Here is a 23,432-nt window from a genome sequence, read left to right as displayed (position 1 = left end):
GTCCAGAGGAACATAGCCCCCCCTCCCGCCCCGGGGATCGCAGGCCAGGCCACCATGGAGGCCCCCCACCCAGAGTCGGATCCCTCCTCCCCCACATTAGGGACGGCCCCTACAGCATGAACGTCGAGGTCCCACCGGGTAGGACCACATGTGAACAGCGCTGGCGGGACTCGGCCGAACTCACGGGGGGCATTCGGCCCGTCAAGCGCTGAGAATCGCGGGGGGGGGGGGACACACACGCGTTGAGCGACCCCCGACTGGCGCCACACTGACCGTGCCGGCGCCATTAACACCGATTCTCCGGTCGCCAGAGAATCGACGAGCGGCGTCATGTGATTCGCGCCCGCCCCAGCGATTCTCTGACACGGCATGGGGTCGGAGAATCCCGCCCCATAGTCTTTAAGATTATGATGAAAAGCAAAGATAAAACTGGTTCTACTCTCCACAAATATCTTTCTCCTTAAACCCCTCTCTGCTGTTCTCCCTTTCTCCACACAGCATATTTCAGAAATTGATGAACGTTTCTATCAATAAGATTAAAATGATCAGTTAAGTTGTATCAGCTGTACCTTCCTCTGTTGCCCATCAAGCAAAACCCCACCCACAGCCCCCATAGATTCCCCGAGTCATAGCCTTAAACCCAGTTTTGTCTCTTGCTTTTCTCTATTTAAACCCTCCAAACGTTCACCCTGTCCATGAGATCAACTCGCGCTTCCTGACCCATTTTCATTTAACCTTTTATCATCCAATTTTCAGTTTCTGACCAGTTGATACTGTACCATTCCCTTCTCCCTTTCAAATCCCACATTATCATCTTCCTTACCAAAGACCCCAGCATCGATCCCCCTGTTCTTGCAAACTATCAGCTTGGGCTGGACTTTATGCTCCCACACAGGGTTTGAAGGTGGGAGGGCATGTAAAATCCAGCGAGTGGCTTTCCCGCATTGAGCTGTCCTCCGTCTACCTGTCTGCAACACCAGTGTGTGAAGGAGGCATGGAGAAGTCCACCCACCGTTAGGCCGACTGACGCTTCTAAGTGGCGAATAAGGGCCTAATCTTGGTATATTACCTCCAGCAGGGGAGAGCCACACCATGTGGGAAGTTCGGCAGCTTTAGCTGCATGGCTGGTTTGGGGAAAGTGGTGGGGTAATCTCATTCACGGACCCTCTGTGTCCATTAGGGAGACCCCCTCCCCCCCCCCCCCCCCCCAACCCTCTGGCCATCCCCTCTTAAACACTCCCTCCTGGCCTCTTAACCCCAAACCACCCCCTCAACGTTTCACCAAGATCCCGTACTACAGACTTGCCTGGGCTGTTTGGCTCAGGGAGTGCCTGTAATTATAGCGGTAGCCACCACTCTCGGCTGCCACAGTTGGGACTACAGAGCTAGTGGCCAACTGGATTGGCTGGCAGCTCCATAAGCCGGACCTCCTCCTGAAAAAGAGGTGATGTTTTGCTCAGAAACAATTAACCGTGCTTCTAGCGTTAAATTTCTGGGGGAAGGCGAATGGCCACCCCCCCCATCTTTTAGCCAGGCGAGAGTGGCCGGGGTGGGGGGAGGTCACACGGACTGCGATACCCGGAAAGTCCAGCTCCTTATTTACAATCTCATTTTGTTTTCCAAAGTCCTTGCAATTGATTTTTTTTAAATTCAAACTTGTTTCAAAGTAGGTTACAGCAAATAAACACCCCGGGAAACATCCTTCCCAACAATCACCTATCCAGTGTGTACAGATTTTTCTCCTTTTTCACCCCACCCCCACCCCCCCTACGATGAACAGCTCCTCAAACACGGTCACAAACATCCCCCACCTTTTCTCAAACCCCCCTGCTGAGCCCCTTAACTCCATACTTTACCTTCTCTAACCGCAGGAAGTCATACAGGTCACCCAACCATGCTGCTACCCCCGGTGGTGATGCTGACTGTCACTCCAGCAAAACTCGTCGCCGTGCAATCAGAGAGGCGAAGGCCAAGATATCGGCCTTCCTCCTCTCCATGAGCTCCGGCTTCTCTGAAACCCCAAACACCGCCACCAAAGGGTCCGGGTCCACTCCCCCCTCCACTATCCTGGCTAAGACCGCGAACACTCCCGCCCAGAATCTTCCCAATTTTTCACAACCCCAAAACATGTGCACATGATTTGCTGGCCCCCGCCCACACCTCTCACACTCATCTGCTATCCCCTGAAAGAACCCACTCATTCTCGCCCGAGTCATATGCACCCTGTGCGCCACCTTAAACTGTGTCAGGCTCATCCTTGCACAAGAGGAGGTCCCGTTTACCCTTCGCAGTGTCTCACTCCATACTCCCCAATTGATCTCCATACCCGACTCCGCTTCCCATTTCTCCTTGATCTTCACCACCCGCTCGCCTCCCTGCTCCCCCAGCCACTTATATATATCCCCAATTCTTCCCTCCCCTTCCACATCCGGAAGCAGCAGTCGCTCCAGCAGGGTGTATCCCGGCAATCTAACCCTAACCCTAACCCTAATTATTATTTTTTTTATTTCCTCCCCCAATCTAATCTAATCTAATCAATCTAAGCCCTTCCAGACCTTTCGTGCAAAGTCCCTAATTTGTAGATACCTGAACTCACTCCCCCTCTCTACCCTCTACAGCTCTACCCTCTCCCTTAGCTCCACCAGACTGGCGAACCCTTCCTCCAAATACAAATCCCTCACCTTGACCAGCCTCACTTCCCTCCACCTCCTGTATTCACCATCCATCCCCCCCAGCTCAAACCCATGATTCTCGCACAGCGGCGTTAGCACCAACATCCCTTCCACCCTAAAATGCCTCCTCAACTGATTCCATGTCTTCACTGTGGACTGCACCACTGGGCTCCCTGAATACCTACTCGGAGCCATTGGCAATGCTGCTGTCACCATAGCCCTCAAAGTAGACCCATTCCAAGATTCCTCCTCTATCCTAACCCACTCTACCCCTTCTCCTTCCCACCACTGCTGCACCTTGTCCACATTCGCCTCCCAATAATAATGAAGGAAGTTTGGCAACGCCAACCCCCCCTGCTGCCTCTGCCTCTGTAGTAGGGTCCTCCCCACCCTCACTCCTCCCCTTATCACCTTTTCTTTTACAGTAAGAAGTTTTGCAACACCAGGTTAAAGTCACAGTGGCACAGTGGCACAGTGGGTTAGCTGTACTGCCTCACAGCGCCAAGGTTCCAGGTTCGATCCTGGCTCTGGGTCACTGTCTGGAGTTTGCACATTCTCCCCGTGTTTGCGTGGGTTTTGCCCCCACAACCCAAAGATGTTGGGCAATGGGTAGGTGGATTGGCCATGCTAAATTTCCCCTTAATTGGAAAAAAAATGAATTGGATACTTTAAATTTTTTTTTTTAAAAGTCCAACTTGTTTGTTTGGAATCACGAGCTTTCGTAGATCAGCTCCCTCATCGGGTGATGATGACTCACTTGATGAAGGAGCAGTGCTCCAAAAGCTAGTGATTTGAAACAAGCCTGTTGGACTTTAACCTGGTGCTGTAAGACTTCTTACTGTGCTCACCCCAGTCCCAACGCCAACATCTCCACATCATGACCTGTTTTCTAATGTGTCTTTTTTTAAACTTCTGACAATCTCTCTGTGAAGCATCTTGGGAAGTTTTACTACATTAAAGATTGCAATATAAATGCCAATTGTATTTATTGTTGTGGATTTATTTTTAAGGAACTGTTTGAAGTGGAAGATGTGAATTGCATTTGTGTTGACTGGGTACGTGGTTCAAGAACCCTGTATGATCAGGCCGTTAACAATATCCGAGTGGTTGGTGCAGAAATCGCATATCTTATTGATGTGTTAGAGGTAAAGCCAAACTTACTGAAGAGTTACAACATATTATACTTCTAAGAAGAATAGTAGTCATATTAAAATCTACTCATTTATGTATTCAGAAAGATTTTAACTACACACGTTCCAAGGTCCACATTATTGGCCACAGTCTAGGCGGTCATGCTGCTGGAGAAACAGGAACACGCATTCCAGGGATTGGAAGAATCACAGGTAAATGTTTCAGTATTCAGGAAATACTGTAAAGAAACAAGCAAAAACCGTCCGTTGTTCTACAAATGTGTTTTAATCTTCTGTTTCCTTCACTGAAGCTAAAATATTGTCCCCAAGGAACTTCGCTGACAATGACAAAATAAAATATTGCATGCGTGTCATGAGTTAGTGTTCTGTTGTTCATGCACAGTCGCTGAAGACTGTCACGCTCGCTTGATTTGTTGATGTATGTGTGAGAGAAGGCAGGTAATTACCCAAGGCTGCCTGAGCGAAAGACTGCAGAAATGTAAAACAACATTTTAGAAGCACAGGGAGTTCAACGGAACATGCATTAGAATTTAGTCATTCTGCTAGCTGAATTGGGATTCAGTCTAGACCAGCGAGATGAAGGTCTCTTGTACCTGCCAGTCGTCAGCGTTCTGAGTGAAGTAAATTTGGAAAGTGTCAATCTAGATTCCAATGATGTGTAATGCACAGCATAAAATTATGCAGAATTTTACACTAATTGGCAGTCTGACTCAGAAATGAAGGCCGTGAAGACAACTTCCACAGGGAATAGATGAGGCTTAGAGCTAGTGTATTACTCATGCTAGGCGTACTACATACCTATGGTGGGGCACAAAAATGTAGAAATGTTGCATATTCCGAAACACACTGACAGCTACGCCTGGGTACCTTTCACCTGTGGACATAGCTGCTTGGGACTAAATTGAGTCAACCATTGGAAAAGACAGTGGTCATCATATGTGTACAATAATCAGTGGGGCTCAAAATGTAAAAGTAAGTGCACTCTGCATACAATATATCCAAATATATAAATAACAATAGTGTGTCATGAAAAACTACTGTGAAAAGTTTGCATTCACTGCAGTTCATTAAGTTTATTATTTACTGTAGGTCTAGATCCAGCCAAACCTTTTTTTAAGAACACGCCCATTGAAGTTCGGCTAGATATTTCGGATGCAGTGTTTGTTGACGTTATCCACACTAACGGTGCTCCATTGATTCCTTACCTTGGTAAGATTTTCTGCAAAAGATTATTCAGCTACAGAAAGCTATAATTGATTTTTACAACTTTCTATTTGTAATTCAATAATGTAACAGGCTTTGGATTGTTCGAACCCGTTGGACACCTTGACTTCTATCCAAATGGTGGAGAATTAATGCCCGGATGTGACAAAAATATTGTTTCAACTATAATTGATATTAATGGCATTTGGGAAGGTACGAAAACATTTTTTTATTCATTGCTTGCTTCAGAACACTTAAATTTCACATTCATTATACTAAATCAGTATATGTAATTATCTATCAGTTAGGTGTTGACAGCTTATGCTTTATTAAAATATGTTTTTTCATTCTTTGCAATAAACTGTGCAAATATGTGCTGGTTCTTTTAAAGGTACACGTAATTTTGCAGCATGCAACCACTTACGGTCATATAAATATTACACAGAGAGCATCCGAACCAGAAATGGATTCATTGGTATTCCATGTACGAACTATGATGAATTTACAGCAGTAAGTTTTGTCTTGCAAGTTCTCCCACTAATTCGAGCTGCTCAGTAATTTCAGTTTCTAAGTCAGTTGCACATCCTAGTTCTTCTTTGTAACAAAATCTTAATAAACTTTAAACATAGTTCAGTTAGTTTCAGAGAACACCACAGACTGCTTTGTAAAGAGCAGCGTTATAATTCAGGCAAAGACAGGACACTATCCAAGTGCGAGAGGAATGGTGGAATAAGACCATAAAACATAGGAGCAGAATTAGGCCACTTGGCCCATTGGGCGCGATTCTCCGCAAGTGCGGCGAGTCGTAAAGGCTGCCGTGAAACTTGCCGTATTTCACGGCAGCCTCCGCGCCCCCTCCCAGGACCCGATTCTCCCCCCCCGGGCGGGGCTAGCAGCGGGGCCCCGTGAAGGACGGCATCGCGGACTTAGCGACCGTCGCTAAGTCCGCGCGCCAAGAGTCACGGCGGCTGACGTGCATGATGACGTCAGCCGCGCATGCGCGGGTTGGACGGCTCCAACCCGCGCATGCGCGGATGACGTCATCACGCAGACGCGTCAAACCCGTGCATGCGCGTGCCGTCATGCCCCTCAGCCGCCCCGCGGACTGATCCTGCGGGGCGGCGGAAGAACAAATAGTGCGCGGGTATCGGACCCACTGATCGCAGGCCCATGTCACCCTTGGCACGGCCGTGGTGTGGCCGTGCCAATCGGTGCCATGGTTGTCCGGGACGGCACTTTGCGGCCGTTTTCACGAACGTTGAGAGCAGGTGTGATCGCGTTCGTGAAAACGGCCGTAAAGGCCTGGGAACTCGGCCCATCGGCCAGGGGAGAATCGCTGTTTGCCGTAAAAAACGGTATCGGACCCGCTGCCCGAGGTCGGTGCCCACCGATCGCGGGCTCATGCCATCCTTGGCACGGCCGTGGTGCGGCCGTGCCAATCGGTGCCATGGTTATCCGGGACGGCACTTTGCGGCCGTTTTCACGAACGCTGAGAGCAGGTGTGTTTGCGTTCGTGAAAATGGCCGTAAAGGCCTGGGAACTCGGCCCATTGGCCAGGGGAGAATCGCTGCTTGCCGTAAAAAATGCCGAGCAGCGATTCGTGTCGTGGGGCGGCCGTGGGGGGGGGGGGGGGGAGAATAGCGGGAGGGCGTGAAACTTGTCGGGAAGGCCCTCCCGCTATTCTCCGACCCGTCGTGGGCAGCGGAGAATCGCGCCCATTGAGTCTGCTCTGCCATTCAAACATGGCTGATATTTTTCTCACCCCATTCTCCTGCCTTCTTTCCAGAACTCCTGATCCCCTTATTAATCAAGAACCTATCTATCTCTGTCTTAAAGACACTCAGTGATTTGGCCTCCGCAGCCTTCTGCATCAAAGAGTTCCACTGATTCACTATCCTCTGGCTGAAAAAATTCCTCTCATCTCTGTTTTAAAGGATCGTCCCTTTAGTCTAAGATTGTGCACTCTGGTTCTAGTTTTTTCTGCAAGTGAAAACATCCTCTCCACGTCTGCTCTATCCAGGCCTCACAGTATCCTGTAAGTTTCAATAAGATCCCTCCTCATCCTTCTAAACTCCAACGAGCACAGATCCAGAGTCCTCAACCGTTCCTCATACGACAAGTTCTTTATTCCAGAGATCATTATGTTGAACCTCCTCTGGCCCCTTTCCAAGGCTAGCACATCCTTCCTTAGATGCAGGGCCCAAAACTGCTCACAATACTCCAAATGGGTCTGACCAGAGCCTTATACAGTCTCAGAAGTACATCCCTGGTCTTGTATTCTAGCCCTCTTGACATGAATGCTAAAATTGCATTTGCCTTCCTAACTGCTGACTGGACCTGCACGTTAGCCTTAAGATAACCTTAAGATCACATTCCTCCATTCCTCCTTCCAAAATGCATAACCTCACACTTTTCCACATTGTATTCCATCTGTCATTTCTTTGTCCACTCGTCTAGCCTGTCCAAGTCTTTCTGCAGCCTTCCCGCTTCCTTAATACTATCAGTCCATCTACATATCTTTGTATCATCTGCAAACTTAGCAACAGTGCCTTCAGTGCCTTCTTCCAGATTGTTAATGTACATTGTGAAAAGTTGAGGTCCCAGCACCGACCTCTGAGGCACATCACTAGTTACTGACTGCCATCCTGTAAATGACCCTACTCTCTGCCAGTCAGCCAATCCTATATCCATGCCAGTAAAGGTACGGTAAAGTGACTGTCATCCCAGATGACCATAGGCTGCTTTCCCGTTTGAGGGAGAGAGCTGACTGCTGGTAGTTTAACCTGAGAATCACCACACATCAGGTGAGGGGCAAAGTTGAGAAGATGGCACCCTCATGAATAACCTTTTTCCCTGAACACCATGGGTTCTTATCTTATTTAGCAGCCTCCTGTAGGGCCCCTTGCCAAAGGCCTTCTGGAAATCCAAATAGATCACATCCACTGGCTCTCCTTTGTCTAACTTCATCATTCCCCCTTAAAGAATTCTAACAAAGTTGTCAGACATGACCTCCCCTTGATTAAGCTGTGTTGATTCAGCCTTATTGTACCATGCCCTTCCAAGGGCATGGTAATCTTATCCTTAATAATAGACTCCAAACTCGTATTAACGACCAAAGTCAGGCCATTTTGCTGTAATTCAATATGCAGGTGGACTGGGAAAATTAGGTTAGCAAGAATGGACATTGCAGCACTGAAAAATGATGCTGGTGAAGTAGGTAATGGGGAACAAAGAAATGGCAGAGGAACTGAATAGATAATTGCATCAGTCTTCACGGTGGAAGACACCAGTGGCACACCAGAACTTCAAGAGAGTCGGAGGGTAGAGATGAGTGTAATGGTCATCACTAAGGAGAAGTTGTTGGAAAAGCTGCAAGTTCCAAAGGTGGATAAATTGGGCTATAATTTCCTCCATCTTTTGCTTCCCTCCTTTCTTAAAGAGGGGAATCCTGCTTTCCTCCCATAACCTTTGATCCCATTTGCCCCAAGTGCTATATCTAGCCACCTCTTGAATATATTCAATGTTTTAGCATCAACTACTTCCTGTGGTAATGAATTCTACAGGCTCACCACTCTTTGGGTGAAGGAATGTTTTGTCATCTCTGTCCGAAATGGTTTACCCTGAATCCTCAGACTGTGACCCCTTGTTCTGGACACACCCACCATTGGGAACATCTTCTATGCATCTACCCTGTCTAGTCCTGTAACAATTTTGTGAGTCTCTATGAGATCGCCCTTCATTCTTCTGAACTCCAGCGAGAACAATCCTAACCTAATCAATCTCTCCTCATATGGACCCTGCCTGCCTCCAGTGATTCTTGAAAGATCACCACCAATGCTTCCACAATCTCTTCAGCTATCTCCTTCAGAATCCTGGGTGTAGTCTATCCTGTTCGAGTGATTTATCCACCTTCGGAACTTCAGCTTTTCCAACAACTTCTCCTTAGTGATGGCCAAAACACTCACCTCTACCCTCTGACTCTCTTGAAGTTCTGGTGTGCCACTGGTCACTGGTGTCTTCCACCGTGAAGTGTGATGCAAGTACCTATCCAGTTCCTCTGCCATTTCTATGTTCCCTATTACCTACTTCTCCAGCATCATTTTCCAGTGCTCCAATGTTCATTCTTGCCAACCTGATTTTCCCAGTCCACCTGCATATTGAAGTCCCCCATGACTTTTCATTATTGCCTTTCTTATATTTCTTTTCTATCTGCTGATTTATTTTCTGTCCCACATTCTGACTGCTGCTAGGACCCTGTACATAACTCCCACCAGGGTCTTATTTCCTTTGTGATTTCTCAACTCCTCCCACACAGGTTCTACGCCTTCCAACCCTATGTTACTACTTGTTATCAATTAAAATTCATTTCTCACGTGCAAGGCACCGTCACCCCTTCTGCCCACCCGCCTGTCCTTTCAATAGGACACGTTTCCTTGGATATTTAGATCCCAGTCCCTTTGAAGTCACATCTCTGTGATGCCCACATCGTTCCTGTCAATTTCAATACACAGATACATAGAACATACAGTGCAGAAGGAGGCCATTCGGCCCATCGAGTCTGCACCGACCCACTTAAGCCTTCACCTCTACCCTATCCCCATAACCCAATAACCCCTCCTGACATTTTTGGACACTAAGAGCAATTTAGCATGGCCAATCCACCTAACCTGCACGTCTTTGGACTGTGGGAGGAAACTGGAGCACCTGGAAGAAATCCACGCAGACATGGGGAGAACGTGCAGACTCCGCACAGCCAGTGACCCAGTGGGGAATCGAACCTGGGACCCTGGCGCTGTGAAGCCACAGTGCTAAGCCACGTGTGCTACCGTGCTGCCCCAATGTGCGCTACAAGCTCATTTATCTTGTTTCGTATAATGCACGCATTTAGGTGCAACACCCTCAGTCCTGCATTGACTGCCCCCCTTCTCATAGTTGTCCCCTTATCTGCTGTGCCTGAAGTTAGATTCTTGCCACCTTCCATACTCTCTGTTCTATTATTTGTTCTGGTAATGTTACTAACCTCTCCTGAGCCCTCCCCTTTACCTAGTTTAAAGTCCTGATCATTTTCCTGCACTTCTACCTTCGCCTTTAACGCTGTTTCTCTAATTTTCCATACAAGTGAACTCGCACAGGGAGCAAGAATCTCAAACCTGTTGGTCAAGGACAAGGGCTGAGGCTCCTGCAACCCTACCTCCTGGATCCCTCTACCTGCCTCACTCAAAGTCACACCTTCCTGTCCCTGACCACTAGCCAAATTCCAGGAGTTATCTAAGGGGTGTGACTACCTCTTGAAACAAAGCATCCAGTTAACCTCTCCCTCCCTGCTATGTCACAGCGTCCAAAGCTCAGATTCCAGCTCATCAACTCTGAGCCAAAGTTGCTCAAACAACCAACACTTGCTACAGATGTGTTCATTAGGAACCTCAATGGGGTCCACCATCTTCCACACCACGCAGGTACAACACATTGCAAGGCCCTGCATCTCTGTTTTATTTAATTTCCAGCTGATTTTTTTTTTTAGTCTGTAAAATATTTATCTTTTTATGTTTAATTTGAAAGCAGCTTAGAACAGCAATGCCAAGATCTGTTAAGATCTTTGACATGCTCTCTTATGGGTTCCTCTTTCACCCAGGGATAGAAAGCTGCTCTGGAGCCATTTTAGAGGTGGGATTTCCAACCTTCCTTATCTCCATAACCTGATGTAACCCAGAACATTCCGAGTTATCTGAAATCCTGTAATTCTGGCCTCCTGAGCATCCTGATTTTGAATTGCTCCACCACTGTTGACCATTCCTTTTGCTGCCCACAGACCCTATGAGCTCAAATACCCTCCCTAAACTGCTCTGAGTCTCTACCTCTCTTTCTTCCTTTCAGACACTCCTTAAAACTGACCTCTTTGCCAAAGATTTTGGCCATCTATCCTAATGTGGCTTTGTGTGACTTGCTGTCCAATTTTGTTTTATAACGGGTGCTGCTCCGTCTTTTGCTCGTACGTATACGCACATTACAAATTGCAATGTTTTTGAAATTGTAGTTGAAATATATTTATTAATTACAAGATTGCAATAAAAACTCTGAATCTGATCATTTATAACTAATTCTCTCTTGTGACGTGCCTTGGGTGTTTTATTATGTTAAAGCTGCTATACAAATATTGCGGCGCGGTTGTTTTCAATGCTGCAGAATAATTTCCCAGTGCAATAATTCCATTTTTCACAGGATGTGCATTAGAAAAAGGCAGACAAATGAGCTGAACCCACAAACTGCAGTGCAGCCAGCACTGGACAGTATCAGCTGTGGGCCAATAACCAGAGTAAATGGCTTTAAGGAGTTTCAGGGCTGTTTCCTCCCCATTTTGACACCTATACTAAGCTATTAAAGTAAAATATTTTGCAAGCAAGATATGCTGAAATGAATATACCGCAGTATTTTAGCATTCAGATGAGACATTCCAGGGAATGGTTTCCTTCATCTTTCATGGGATTTAATATTAACTAACATTCCAAAGACCGATGATTTCCATTGAGTAGGTAAATAGATGGCAACTTGTCAATGATAATACCTACAGCTTGCAGCCATTTATTAACTATACAAGTCCATTCTACCGACTTATTTTGTTTAATAATGTAGAAAAACTTGCCAGTTCTTTACTATCACTCTAATGAAACACAGGGCAATTAGGGACAATGGAGCTACAATGTTATTGTTAGTCTTGAAGATTCAGCCGACAGAATTTACAACAACCATTGTTGTTTCTTGCCTCTGTAGATTTACCTGGCTGTTTGAACTGACTTGGGCTTTTTCGTGCTTTAAAGGGAACATTTTAGCACTTTAATGCCTGGTTATGACCTGGACACCCTTGAGACTTGTAGGTCCCATATATGTTATATTTGCTGAGCTAATCGAGCTGTCGGATTAACTCATTGGCCAAGGTTACATGGATTATTGGCTTTAGATTGTTTTGTTAATTTTCAACCAAACTCTCCTGTGGCCTGCTGAGTTGCTTGTAAATATTTAATAAAAAAATAAAACAGCTGCCAGTGATGAGCTTCACAATATGTTTGCTTTTCTAAGGGGAGTTGTTCAAGTTGCCCACCAGAAGGCTGCCCCACAATGGGTCACTTTGCTGATACCTATTTTCATGGAAATGTTACTACTGAACCTAAATTTTTCCTGAACACGGGTGCTTCTCCAACTTTTGCTCGTATGTATATACACATTACAAATTGCAATGTTTTTGAAATTGTGGTTGAAATATATTTATTAATTACAAGATTGCAATAAAAACTCTGAATCTGATCATTTATAACAGGCTGGCGATACAAGGTTACTGTTCAAATTACCTGCACACGGAAAATCAGAGGATTTTTCAAAATTGCCTTGTATGGTTCCAAAGTCAATAGCCGACAACATCAAATTGCAAAGTAAGTTAATGGCTGCTGACGAGGACATATTTTCTCTGAGGCCGGAATCTTCCATTCTGGAGTCTATGTTCGGTGGCAGGCACATTAGTGGGAGTGATGTCCGCTGCCCGATCTTGCACCATTCGGTTAATTAAATACTCATCCATAAGCATCTCACCAATTTTCACAGCAGAGGTTGGCAGGAAGTCGCTGTCCCTGCCATTACCTCGAGGGGCCGAATGTCCAGGGGTCATATGTAAAGGAAAACTGGGCAGTCTTCACATTCTTTTCACCTTTGCCTGGTCACTGCTCCACCTTTCACCGTTAACCCTTGGCCATCATCCACACATCTTGCACAGCCACCATCTCGTCTGAAGCATAGGCCGGCATTTGCAGATACTTCCCAAAGAGGATAATTTGCAGCAGCAATTCACTGTGAATGATGGAAGAGGTCTACCTCGCCAGATATGCGCGACTTATGTGCAGTCGTAAAAGTGAATGTTCTCATTTCCCACTGGTGGAGAACCTAATTCCAACAAGTAGGCCTTTTAGTAAGCATGAATGGCATGCTAATGCATGCAAAAGGGCTTCCCGACATTGTTCATCAGGAAACTCGACCCACCTTTAGCCCGCCTTTAAAGTGCCGAGAGCTTAATTGCGAAAGTTCATTCCGCCATCAGGAATTTGGCCTCATACCAAATTAAGTTTCCCCGCCCGCCAAGCTTCCCATTGCTGGTGGGACTGGAAGATTCCCTCCTTGGTGTGTGAAAAACTTTAACGTCTGTATAGTTATCACCCAATCTAATACAATTAACATCCCTATTTTGTCATTTATTTAGTGGTGTTTTAAGATTGTGTCTTGTAATGTGGGCTGCACAGACAAGGCCACATTTATCGAGCATCCTTTAATGTACTGAGTAGGCGATGGTGTACCCTCTTGAATGATGTTTTGTAACTATGCAACTTGTGAGACCACTTGAGAGGCAACTAGTCAACGACAAAGTTGGAATATGTAGGCCACGCCGGGTACAGATGTTCCCATCCCCGAAGGATAGTAGTAAAGCAGCTGAGTTTTACCACAGCCGAGCAGCTGTCATGGTTATGTTTTTCTGGCACAAGCTCACAAATGGCCAAATTTATTTGCCTGGAATTTCTGCCGTCGTTTGTTTCAATCTTCTGCTGTAACTTAAACAGCAGGTCAACTGAAACTGTGAAGAATGGCCTAAATGGATTGGGGAATCGAGAGCATTTAATAAATCCTGCAGTTTGCATTTAGCAGCTATGTTTCAGGAAGACATTGGGGGCGATTCTCCCATGCTGCGCCTCCCATGCCGCGCCGTCTGGGAGAATCGCTGTTCTCGCCAGTTTTTCGCGCGACGCCGATCCGACGCTGTTCCGCCATTCTCCCAACCGGCGAGAACGGCTTCATCGGGGTCGGCGACGCGCATACCTGAGAATCTGCCGAGCAGGCAGTAGAGCCGATTCTCCCAGCCCCTCGCTATTCTCCGGCCAGGTCATGCCGTCGCCGTTCACCCCTGCTAAATAACTTAATCGGCCAGTCGTGCTGGCTAACAAAGCGGATGAGGGAGGTGAGTAGGCGGGCCCATCCCCCAGCAACCAGGAAGTAGCATACACGGACGGTGATGGCAGGTTGGGGGGGGGGGGGGCTGTAGGAAGCGTTTTCCACGATCCCCCATGGGGGGGGGGGGGAATGGGATGGGGGGGCGGGTTGGGGGTGGCATGGGGGAAGGGGAAGTGGGGAAGGGTGGACGTGGTTGGGGGGGGGGAGTGGGGAAGCGTGGATGTGGTTGGGGGGAGGGGAGAGTTGGGAAGAGTGGAAGTGGTTGGGGGCAGGGGGAAGGGTGGACATGGTTGGGTGGGGAGGGTGAGGGGGGAGTGGGTGGGAGGGGGGAGTGGGGAAGGGTGGACGTGGTTGGGGGAGGGGGTAGCGAGGAAGGGTGGACATGGTTGGGGGAGGGGGAGGGGAAGTGGGGAAGGGTGGATGTGGTTGGGGGGAGTGGGGAAGGGTGGAAGTGGTTGGGGGGAGGGGGAGGGGAAGGGTGGACGTGATTGAGGGGGAGGGGGTGTTTGGAATGGGCACGTCAACCTGCGTGCACCAACACGGGACAGGGACATCTTCCTAAACAGGAAGGGCACATATTTAATGAACGTCCAGGTGGTGTGCGACCAAGGAATGAGAATAATGCACGTGTGCTCCCAGTACCCAGGAAGCGTGCATGACGCCTTTATATTGGCGCCGTCCTACATCCCCGCAATTTTTGAGGGTCACCCACCCCGTATGAGGGGCTGGTTGCTGGGCGACAGGGGTTTTCCGTTGCAGCCATGGTTGATGACGCCCATACGGAGGCCAGTGACCAACGCGGAGAGCCGGTACAATGAGGCCCATGCGGCAACCAGGGGTGTAGTGGAGAGGTGCTTCGACCTCCTGAAAAATGAGGTTTCGGTCCCTGGACCACTCCGGAGACGCTCTGCAGTATGACCCCGACAGGGTTGGAAGTATCGTCATCGCCTGTTGCGTGCTGCACAACATCGCCCAACAGAGGGGCGATGTGATGGAGGAGGAACAATCAGGTGAGGCCGAAGAGGCCAGTGACTCTGAACAGGAGGATGAGGAGGAGGAGGAGGGGTAGGGGGAGGATGGGGAGGGTGGCGGGTCACAGACACCATCGGGGTGCGGGATATGGCCGGGAGGCCGCACAACGCCATCTTTTGGGACAGTGGGCACGCGATGCGTTGATCGCCGCACCATTTGCACACTAGAGGGAGGGCATCATTGTTCAGGGCACTGGCACCATTGACTGCACACACTGGCACCACCCAGCACCCCCCTCACACCCCTCACCCACCTCCCGCACCATCGCACAAACCTACCACACACGGCACCACCCTAAAGCAACACAACACCTGCGGCACCTCGTTACTGTCAGTAGACTTTGACTTCCGTAAGCGGGTATGAACAGTGCCATGTTGGATGATGACAACCCACTCTGCAATGAGCTGTGAGCTTCAGATCGCTACTGATTGTCTGACTCATGGCCATATCTGAACACCCCCACCTTGGTGTCCCCTCTATGCGTCACGGACACTCCATCACATGTCCATGTGGGGCAGCGGGCGTCGGAGTACTGAGGACGGCGGCGTGGTTGCTATGGGGTGGGGGGCACTCTCGGCCTCACCCTTATGATGATCGTCGAACACCACCATCACCGGGCACCCTCACCTCCCCACCCTCCAGGCACCCGAAATAGGACAGACGCATGAAGGTTTGGTGTAGCAACTTTAATTGTGACATTAACTGACACATGCCCTAGCCCCTATCACTAATCCGTTCCCTCCACCCGTGCCAACTTACTACATGTCTAACTTTTTGGCCTTACGGGCCCTACCACTGCGTCGAGCTGTTTCCCCAGAAGGTACATCAGGAGTGGAGGCGGACTGCCCTTCAACGTGGCTCCCCATTGGCGCACGCTTCCTGGGGCGGCCCAGCCTGGATGGGTCAGGCAGCTCGGCGGGAGTGCTGAATGGAATACTGCCACCCTCCTCTGCCCGCTGCCCACCAGATGCACCAGGGACAGGACGGGGGGAGTGCGAGTCTTCCGGTCCCTCCCTTGCTGTGGTTACCGGGACAGGCACCGGGACCTCCTCCTCTGTCGGAGAACCCGGTGGCCCCCGGGCCTCTTGAAGGGACGGTGGTACGCGCGGGGGCAAGCTCCGTTGCACCACCGAAACCTGGCACTGCCAGTCCTGGAGGCCCGCTGTGGAATCGACCAGGGTCTGAACGTTCCTGGCGATGAAGCTGAGGGAGTCAGGGACAGCTCTACCTCCCACTGGGTCTGGGCGACTCCGTCCATCACATGGACAAGGCCGCCGATGCTCTCAGCGATGGCCTTCTGGGACAAGGCCATGGCCTGCTGAGACTGGGCCAGACCCCGGAGCGCGGTGGCAATGTCCATGTGGCTCTGGCGCATGGCTGCCTGTCAGAGGGCAGCCCTGTCCTGAGCCATGGATGACGAGTGCGCACTAAACCCCACGCCCTGAAAAACTTGACCCATGGCCGAAACCGTTTCCCCCATTGCCTCCATCGCGGACGCCACCCGTGCTGTGTTGGCCTGGGTGGTAGCCATGACTGGCACCACTCCCTGCTCCTGGACGCGGATGGACTCCTCCTACTGCGTCTGCAGCTGCTGGAAGACGGCCGTCATCCCGTCGTCTGGTCACTGGGGTGGCGAATGCATCGGGTCTGTGGGTGGGCCTGGACTGCCCAGGAACCCGGGAGCCATCTGGGCAGCAGCTGGGTGCTGGGCCCGGGCTGCCCTCCGACCGTCCAGCCCCTCGGCTGCTCCGACCTCCACCTGCTGTACTGGTTCGGCTGTGTGGTGCTCACCAGTCTGTGAATCAGAAGCTTCGTCACTTACTTGCCCAACTGAGGTGAGTGTATCTGCGATGTTGGAGAGTGTGGGTGACAGCAGTGCCCCGGCCGCTAGGTCCTCGTCTGTCCCCAGCTCTGTGTCTCCTGTGTGGAACCTTGGCCCGGTGCATTGAGACCATGGCCGATGCCAGGTGCTGTGCCCCCGTGCCTCGAATGTCACAATGTCCTCTGTGCGTCACTGTCCGGGCTCGCTGTCCCTTCCTCGTCCGTCACACTGTCATGAGAGTCATTACCATGTAGGGGCTGGTTTAGCTCACCAGGCTAAATCGCTGGCTTTTAAAGCAGACCAAGCAGGCCAGCAGCACGGTTCAATTCCTGTACCAGCCTCCCCGGACAGGCGCCGGAATGTGGCGACTAGGGGCTTTTCACAGTAACTTCATTGAAGCCTACTCGTGACAATAAGCAATTTTCATTTTCATTTAATTTCATACTGTCCGTCCAGACTTCTCTGTCTGTCCTCTGTGCGTCACACCTCGATGGCCCGGCCTCAGAGGATGGCCATCCTGCCCGTGATCCTTCCCCTCTATCCCGTTGGGGCTGTACGGCGGCGGGGTGAATGGGCAGTTCCACGGTGGTGCTCGTGTGGCCCTGCAGACCACAGTATGACACGTTTTGTTAGAGTCATGTGGTTGTATGTGAGGGGGTGGAGGGGGCAGTGTGAGAGTGTGGGCTGTGGGGTGGTGCAGTGTCAGGTGGTGGGGTAGTGAGTGTGCGGACTGTGGGGGTGGTGCAGTGTCAGGCGGTGGGGTGTGAGGGTGCGGACTGTGGGGGTGGTGCAGTGTCAGGCGGTGGGGTGTGAGGGTGCGGACTGTGGGGGTGGTGCAGTGTCAGGTGGTGGGGTGTGAGGGTGCGGACTGTGGGGGTGGTGCAGTGTCAGGCAGTGGGGTGTGAGGGTGCGGACTGTGGGGGTGGTGCAGTGTCAGGCGGTGGGGTGTGAGGGTGCGGACTGTGGGGGTGGTGCAGTGTCAGGCAGTGGGGTGTAAGGGTGCGGACTGTGGGGGTGGTGCAGTGTCAGGCGGTGGGGTGTAAGGGTGTGGGGGTGGTGCAGTGTCAGGCTGTGGGGTGTGAGGGTGTGGGGGTGGTGCAGTGTCAGGCGGTGGGGTGTGAGGGTGCGGACTGTGGGGGTGGTGCAGTGTCAGGCGGTGGGGTGTGAGGGTGCGGACTGTGGGGATGGTGCAGTGTCAGGCGGTGGGGTGTGAGGGTGTGGACTGTGGGGATGGTGCAGTGTCAGGCGGTGGGGTGTGAGGGGGGGGGGGGTACTGATGGGATGGAGGACTGCATGCGTCCGGTGGATTCTCACTTGGTGCTTCGCCTCCGACCTGGCATGGTGCTACCTCCCGTCTGGCGGCTCCCCCAGCGAGGTCCAGTGCCCTTTGCTCATAGACAGTCAGGGGGTGCAGCTCAGGTGATCCCCCTCCGGGTTCTGGCACGCACCCTGTGATTGTGAGCTGTCTTGCCCTTGGGGGGGGGGGGGGGGGGGGGGAAGGAGCAGAGCCTCAGGGTTAGGCGGACATTGGCAGGACGCACACCTGAACACAACATTATCACAAGGTGGGGTCACTACGACCCACGCCATGGCACCTGCCCACTGGGTGGGGTGGGGGGTTCCACATGTGTCCCGGGTGCAACGTCGGGCCCCAGCCACCCCCCCCCCCCCTCCCTCGGCCTGGGCGGGGGGGGGGGCATTGCCCAGGGGGACTGACCCTCGCTGCCCTTGTGAGGACATGCAGTTTCTTCCTGCATTGGTCTCCCGTGCGGGGGATGTGCCCCACAGCGCTGACTGTCACCCCCACCTCTCGCCATCCATGCCTCACGGTGCTGCGTGGCTGCTGGTGTCCGCATCTGGGGAAGAGGATGGCCTGGCGCTCCTCCACTGGGACTGGTTTAGCACAGGGCTAAATCACTGGCTTTGAAAGCTGACCAGGGCAGGCCAGCAGCACAGTTCAATTCCCGTACCAGCCTCCCCGAACAGGCGCCGGAATGTGGTGACTAGGGGCCTTTCACAGTAACTTCATTTGAAGCCTACTCGTGACACTGAGCGAATTTCATTTCATTTTTCGTTTTCGTTTCACTGCCTCCAGAAATGCCTGCAGGTCGCTGTCCCGGAAGCGGGGAGTGGCGCGACGGGGCTCTTCCATGTTGGGCCCCGGTGTGTGTGCGTCGATCCGTGCACTTCCTTATACGTAGCGCGGCATCATCCTGGCATTGAGTGATGACGCCGCCGATCCTGCGCAATGCCCACCGTGTTTCTCGCGAGCCGCTGCTGGCCCCTTTTCTGCCTGTGAATTAGTCGCGGCGGGGGCCATTCGCGCCGTCGTGAAACGCGACGGCATTCACGACGGCGCGGGCACTTAGTCCCGCGATCGGAGAATCGCCCCCATTAAGGTATTATTATGCCCACCAGAAGCCTGGCCCCAATGGATCTCTTTGTTGATACCTATCCACTTTTTTTCTGAACACGCGTCCTGCTCCATCTTTTGCCCCTGTGTATATACGCATTATAAATGTCAATGTTTTCAAATTGCAGTTGAAGTATATTTATTGCGCGGTAGCGAAGTGGTTAGCACTGTTGTTTCACAGCGGCAGGTCCCAGTTTCGATTCCCGGCTTGGGTCACTCTCTGCGCAGTCTGCACATTCTTCCCATGTCTGTGTGGGTTTCCTCCGGGTGCTCCGGTTTCCTCCCGCAAGTCCCGAAAGCCGTGCTGTTAGGTGAATTGGACTTCTCCCTGTGTGTATCCGAACAAGCGCCGGACTGTGGTGACTAGGGACTTTTCACAGTAACTTCATTGCAGTGTTAATGTCAGCCAACATGTGACAATAAAAAGATTTTTAAAAAACAATAACATTCTGAATTGATAATTTACTTATCTTGAGACTGTGAACATTAATATGCCACAAATTATTCAGGCACTGATCTATGGATTTTGCTTTGTAGAGCACTGTTGCAGTCTGGAAAAACATTCACAGCTGACATCGATGTGGCGAAAGACATAGGAGACATTATTAAAGTCAAATTTCTCTGGAACAATTTGTTGCCAAATCTTTTTGGGCCAAAAATTGGGGCAGAAACCGTAACCATATTAAGAATATATGACCAACAAACGTAAGTGCACATTTATCAAATTATTGACCAATACTGATTCAGACACTGACTGTAATACTATTTTTATATCTAGTGTGAACCCTGGGGCGGGATTCTCCGAACCCCCCCCCCCCCCCCCCCCCCCCCCCCCCGCCAGGTGGGGGAAAATCCCGGCCCTGGTTGCAAAATACATTTGGACAGATTCCCAAAAGACGTTGAGTCATTGGATGATCATTGTATCAGAACAATGCAATGCTATAATGTCCTGCTATTCTGGTTTGGCATGTTGCTAAAAGCCCTGATGCATTGCCTGATTCCTATCACATGAAAGTCAAACTTCCAGTTATATTTCTCCTGAAAATAAGCTAATAAAATTCTAATTTACTGAAGGTAAAGGGAAGGCTTTTGAGTTATCTCAGAAGAACTTAAATAAGTCAGTTGCTTAAACCTATTCTCTAAATGTGGGGATCATCAAAACTCACCAGTACTTTGACTCCTCTGTGCAGAATGCCAGTTTCTGGGTGGAAGGAATTGAGGTAGCGATTGAGCAACATAGCAGAAAAAGATTCATAAACATTTTTTAAAAGAGGACAGTTACAGGAGCCAACTTAACTCATCCCGCCTATTAACCTTCCCATTCCAATTGGTGTGAATGATTCCAGACTGTTTGACTCCACTACCTTAACCAGAAGACCATTCTGGGTATTGATCAGCCTTTGTGTGAAGACTGCTCATCTCCCTCATGGATTTACATTGCATTAAGCTGTACACTGTTTCTTACCAATACTGGGCAGAAAACCAAGTTCTTCAGGCTCCACAAGGAAAGTTAAGCCCTTGCCTATCCTCACATCCCCTCCCTTTCCTGAATGAATATAAGACACAAAGAGTCCATACCGAGTTGAATAAAAGAAACAAAGGTTTATTAACAAAGCTTAAGGTATACTGGTACCTCTGAGGAGGCCGGTCCCGAACTGGCCGACTTTATATACAATAACACTTAAGCTTCCCCTGACAACCTTAGTGGGGAAGCTCATATTCCGCAAAGGACACTGGGAAGTCTGGAGCGGACGCTGGTTATGTCAAAACTGTACAAAAAAACCACAACTTACCCTTTGGTTGACAACCATTCCTTTGGTGGTGGCTGGTAGCCTCCTGCCACCTGAAATTCTGCTCCAGCTGCTGATAAGTTGTTGTTTCCTGCATATTTCAGGCTGTTAAAATTAACTGAGCATCAAACCGGGATGACCAGGAGGCATTTAATGCCTGCCTCAGGCTCTGCACCCCATCTCCACCCACGCCATTACCACTCCCGGTTACAATCAGACCTTACAAGTATATCAGAAATTCAGCATAAAATTGAGCAGTACAAATGTTGGAAAACGCAAAGAATGGGTTTTAGAAAATGTGCTTTAATCAATCATTCTGTCTACTGGATAATACAAGCACTGACACTAAACATGTTTCCAGATACGTTATGTTATGAGTTCATTTATTTCAAATTCTGTAGTTGCTGATTTGGACATTCTTCTAATTATCAGGCTTTCAAATAAAAAAACAACTAATTTCAGTGATTTAATTAGCGTTTCCGCATTGTAAAAATGTACATATTTAATTATCATTTGCAGTAGAATTGAGTCACTTTTATAATTATGACGTAATCACAAAAATGCAGATTTACATTAACTTGTAGCACATAGGGAGTCAAACTGCTGAAATATAGGAATGTTGAATAGATGTTTCATACATGTAAAAATCATTTATTTATTCCAAGGTAATATTTTGTTTTGCAGCTTTAAATTTTGTGGAACTGGGGGTGTTGGCGAAGATGTTCTGCAAACTGTTTTGCCTTGCTCCAATGCTTGAACATTACTTCACGATCTTGTAATTTGGCCACGTGAAAATGAATAAAACTATTAGCACACTTTAAATTGTAGTTTGTTTTACATTTCTCTACATCTATAATACAGAATAATTACCACAGAATAAACAGGCATTCAAACTGTTGTCAATGCTGATTTAACCCAATTTAATTTTTTCCCGTTTGCACAGCTGTATGTAGATGGTGCCTTCATAATTGATAATAACCTGAAAACGATAGTAAGTGTTGTGTATTATACATAAGACTAACACTTGCTCTGATGCAAGCAGCCATTAGTCAATTAATTTTATTTCCACCTCCCCTACAGAGAGCAGCAGAGAAGGCAATATAACAAATTGCTACTGCAAGGTATTAATTGAACTAAATCCTTTCAATTACAATTGATCTTTATTGTATTCATCAGATTTCTTATCTAGAATTTGTCATAGTGGAAATACCACAGGTTGCTCGAAAAATAAAACAAATAAAATACTTGAGTATGTTAATTGATCATTTCACTTGGTTAGTGCTCGAAGCTGATCCACACTCAGGTCACTGTAACATTCTGTATCTTCAAATGGACACTGTTAGATATATATTAGAAGGGACGATGAAGTTCAACATAGGAAGATGTGAATAGGATTAGGCCATTTAGCCCATCCAGTCTTTCAGTGAGATCACTGAACTGATTGGCAGGAACGCAACTTTCAGTGTCGAGAGTTGGGTGAGTGAGGGGAAGCTGTCATCCTTGCTTTTTCTGGTATTTCTACCCTGTAGGAACTGTTTCTTACTCTACTGCAAGGAAGAAGCTAGTTGTTTGGTGAGTGGCTGCTAAATGTTAATGGTCTATTCTATTCCGAAGGTTTAAAATAATATACAAACCGGTGGTAAGGTTAACAAAATATGTAAAGGTGCAAAAATAATTAATTGAATGCAATAATGTAAGTGCTTAATAAAGACACATTAAGAATGGCAGGGTCATTGAGCTGGAGGCCAAGCTGCAGACACTGTGATACATTAAAGAGGAGGAATGTTACCTGGACAGTTTGTATCGGGAGATGATCCGATTTGGTCAAGGACACTGTGTGACTGTGAGTGAGGCAGGTAAGGGGACGAGAGGGCAGGAGTGCGGGAGCATCAGCCTCTGCAATTGTTTGGGGTTCTTCCTGCTTTTCTGGGTGAGAGTGGAGGCTTCAGAGTGGATGAGCTATCAGGCCATGGTACCTTGGGACAGGTAGCCATCCAAGTAAGGGAAGCAACAAGAAGATAGTGGAAGTAGGGTACAGTATAGTGAGGGGGATTGATATTGTGTTCTGCAGCAAAAGGTGATAGTCCAGAAGATCATGTTTCCAGCCCCATGCTAGGCTTCAGGTCTTCTATTCAGGCTGAAGCTGAACTTGAAGTGGGCGGGGGACCATCCAGTCATTGTGGTCCTTGTATGCACCAGTGAAATAGGCAGGACAAGGAAAGAGGCTCTGCATGTCAGTTAGGCACCAAATTAAAAAGAAGAACCTCAAATGTAATAATCTCTGGGTCACATAATCTGAGCCACATGAAACTGGTAGAGGGCAAATAAGATTAGAGAAATTAATGCATGATTAAAAGATTGGTA

At 49.0% G+C, this 23,432-nt stretch overlaps 1 protein-coding gene across 2 annotated transcripts in view; it reads left to right on the top strand.

The window, feature by feature from the left end:
• The window catches only part of LOC119950898 (pancreatic lipase-related protein 2-like), a 50,309-nt gene extending 27,992 nt beyond the window's left edge, over positions 1–22,317 (top strand). For both annotated transcript variants that reach the window (XM_038773811.1, XM_038773812.1), the window contains exons 5-13: positions 3,683–3,817; positions 3,907–4,015; positions 4,913–5,032; positions 5,120–5,239; positions 5,418–5,536; positions 12,101–12,230; positions 12,339–12,450; positions 19,816–19,983; positions 21,753–22,317. In XM_038773811.1, the coding sequence (XP_038629739.1) occupies positions 3,683–3,817; positions 3,907–4,015; positions 4,913–5,032; positions 5,120–5,239; positions 5,418–5,536; positions 12,101–12,230; positions 12,339–12,450; positions 19,816–19,983; positions 21,753–21,825 (1,086 nt within the window). In that variant the 3' untranslated portion in view covers positions 21,826–22,317. The remainder of the gene's footprint in view (positions 1–3,682; positions 3,818–3,906; positions 4,016–4,912; positions 5,033–5,119; positions 5,240–5,417; positions 5,537–12,100; positions 12,231–12,338; positions 12,451–19,815; positions 19,984–21,752) is intronic.
• Positions 22,318–23,432: the final 1,115 nt, after the last annotated feature.

Source organism: Scyliorhinus canicula, chromosome 16, assembly GCF_902713615.1.
Source record: "Scyliorhinus canicula chromosome 16, sScyCan1.1, whole genome shotgun sequence".
Lineage (NCBI taxonomy): Eukaryota > Metazoa > Chordata > Chondrichthyes > Carcharhiniformes > Scyliorhinidae > Scyliorhinus > Scyliorhinus canicula.
Note: the sequence above shows the minus strand (reverse complement) of the source record. Positions and strands in the feature narration are given on the sequence as shown.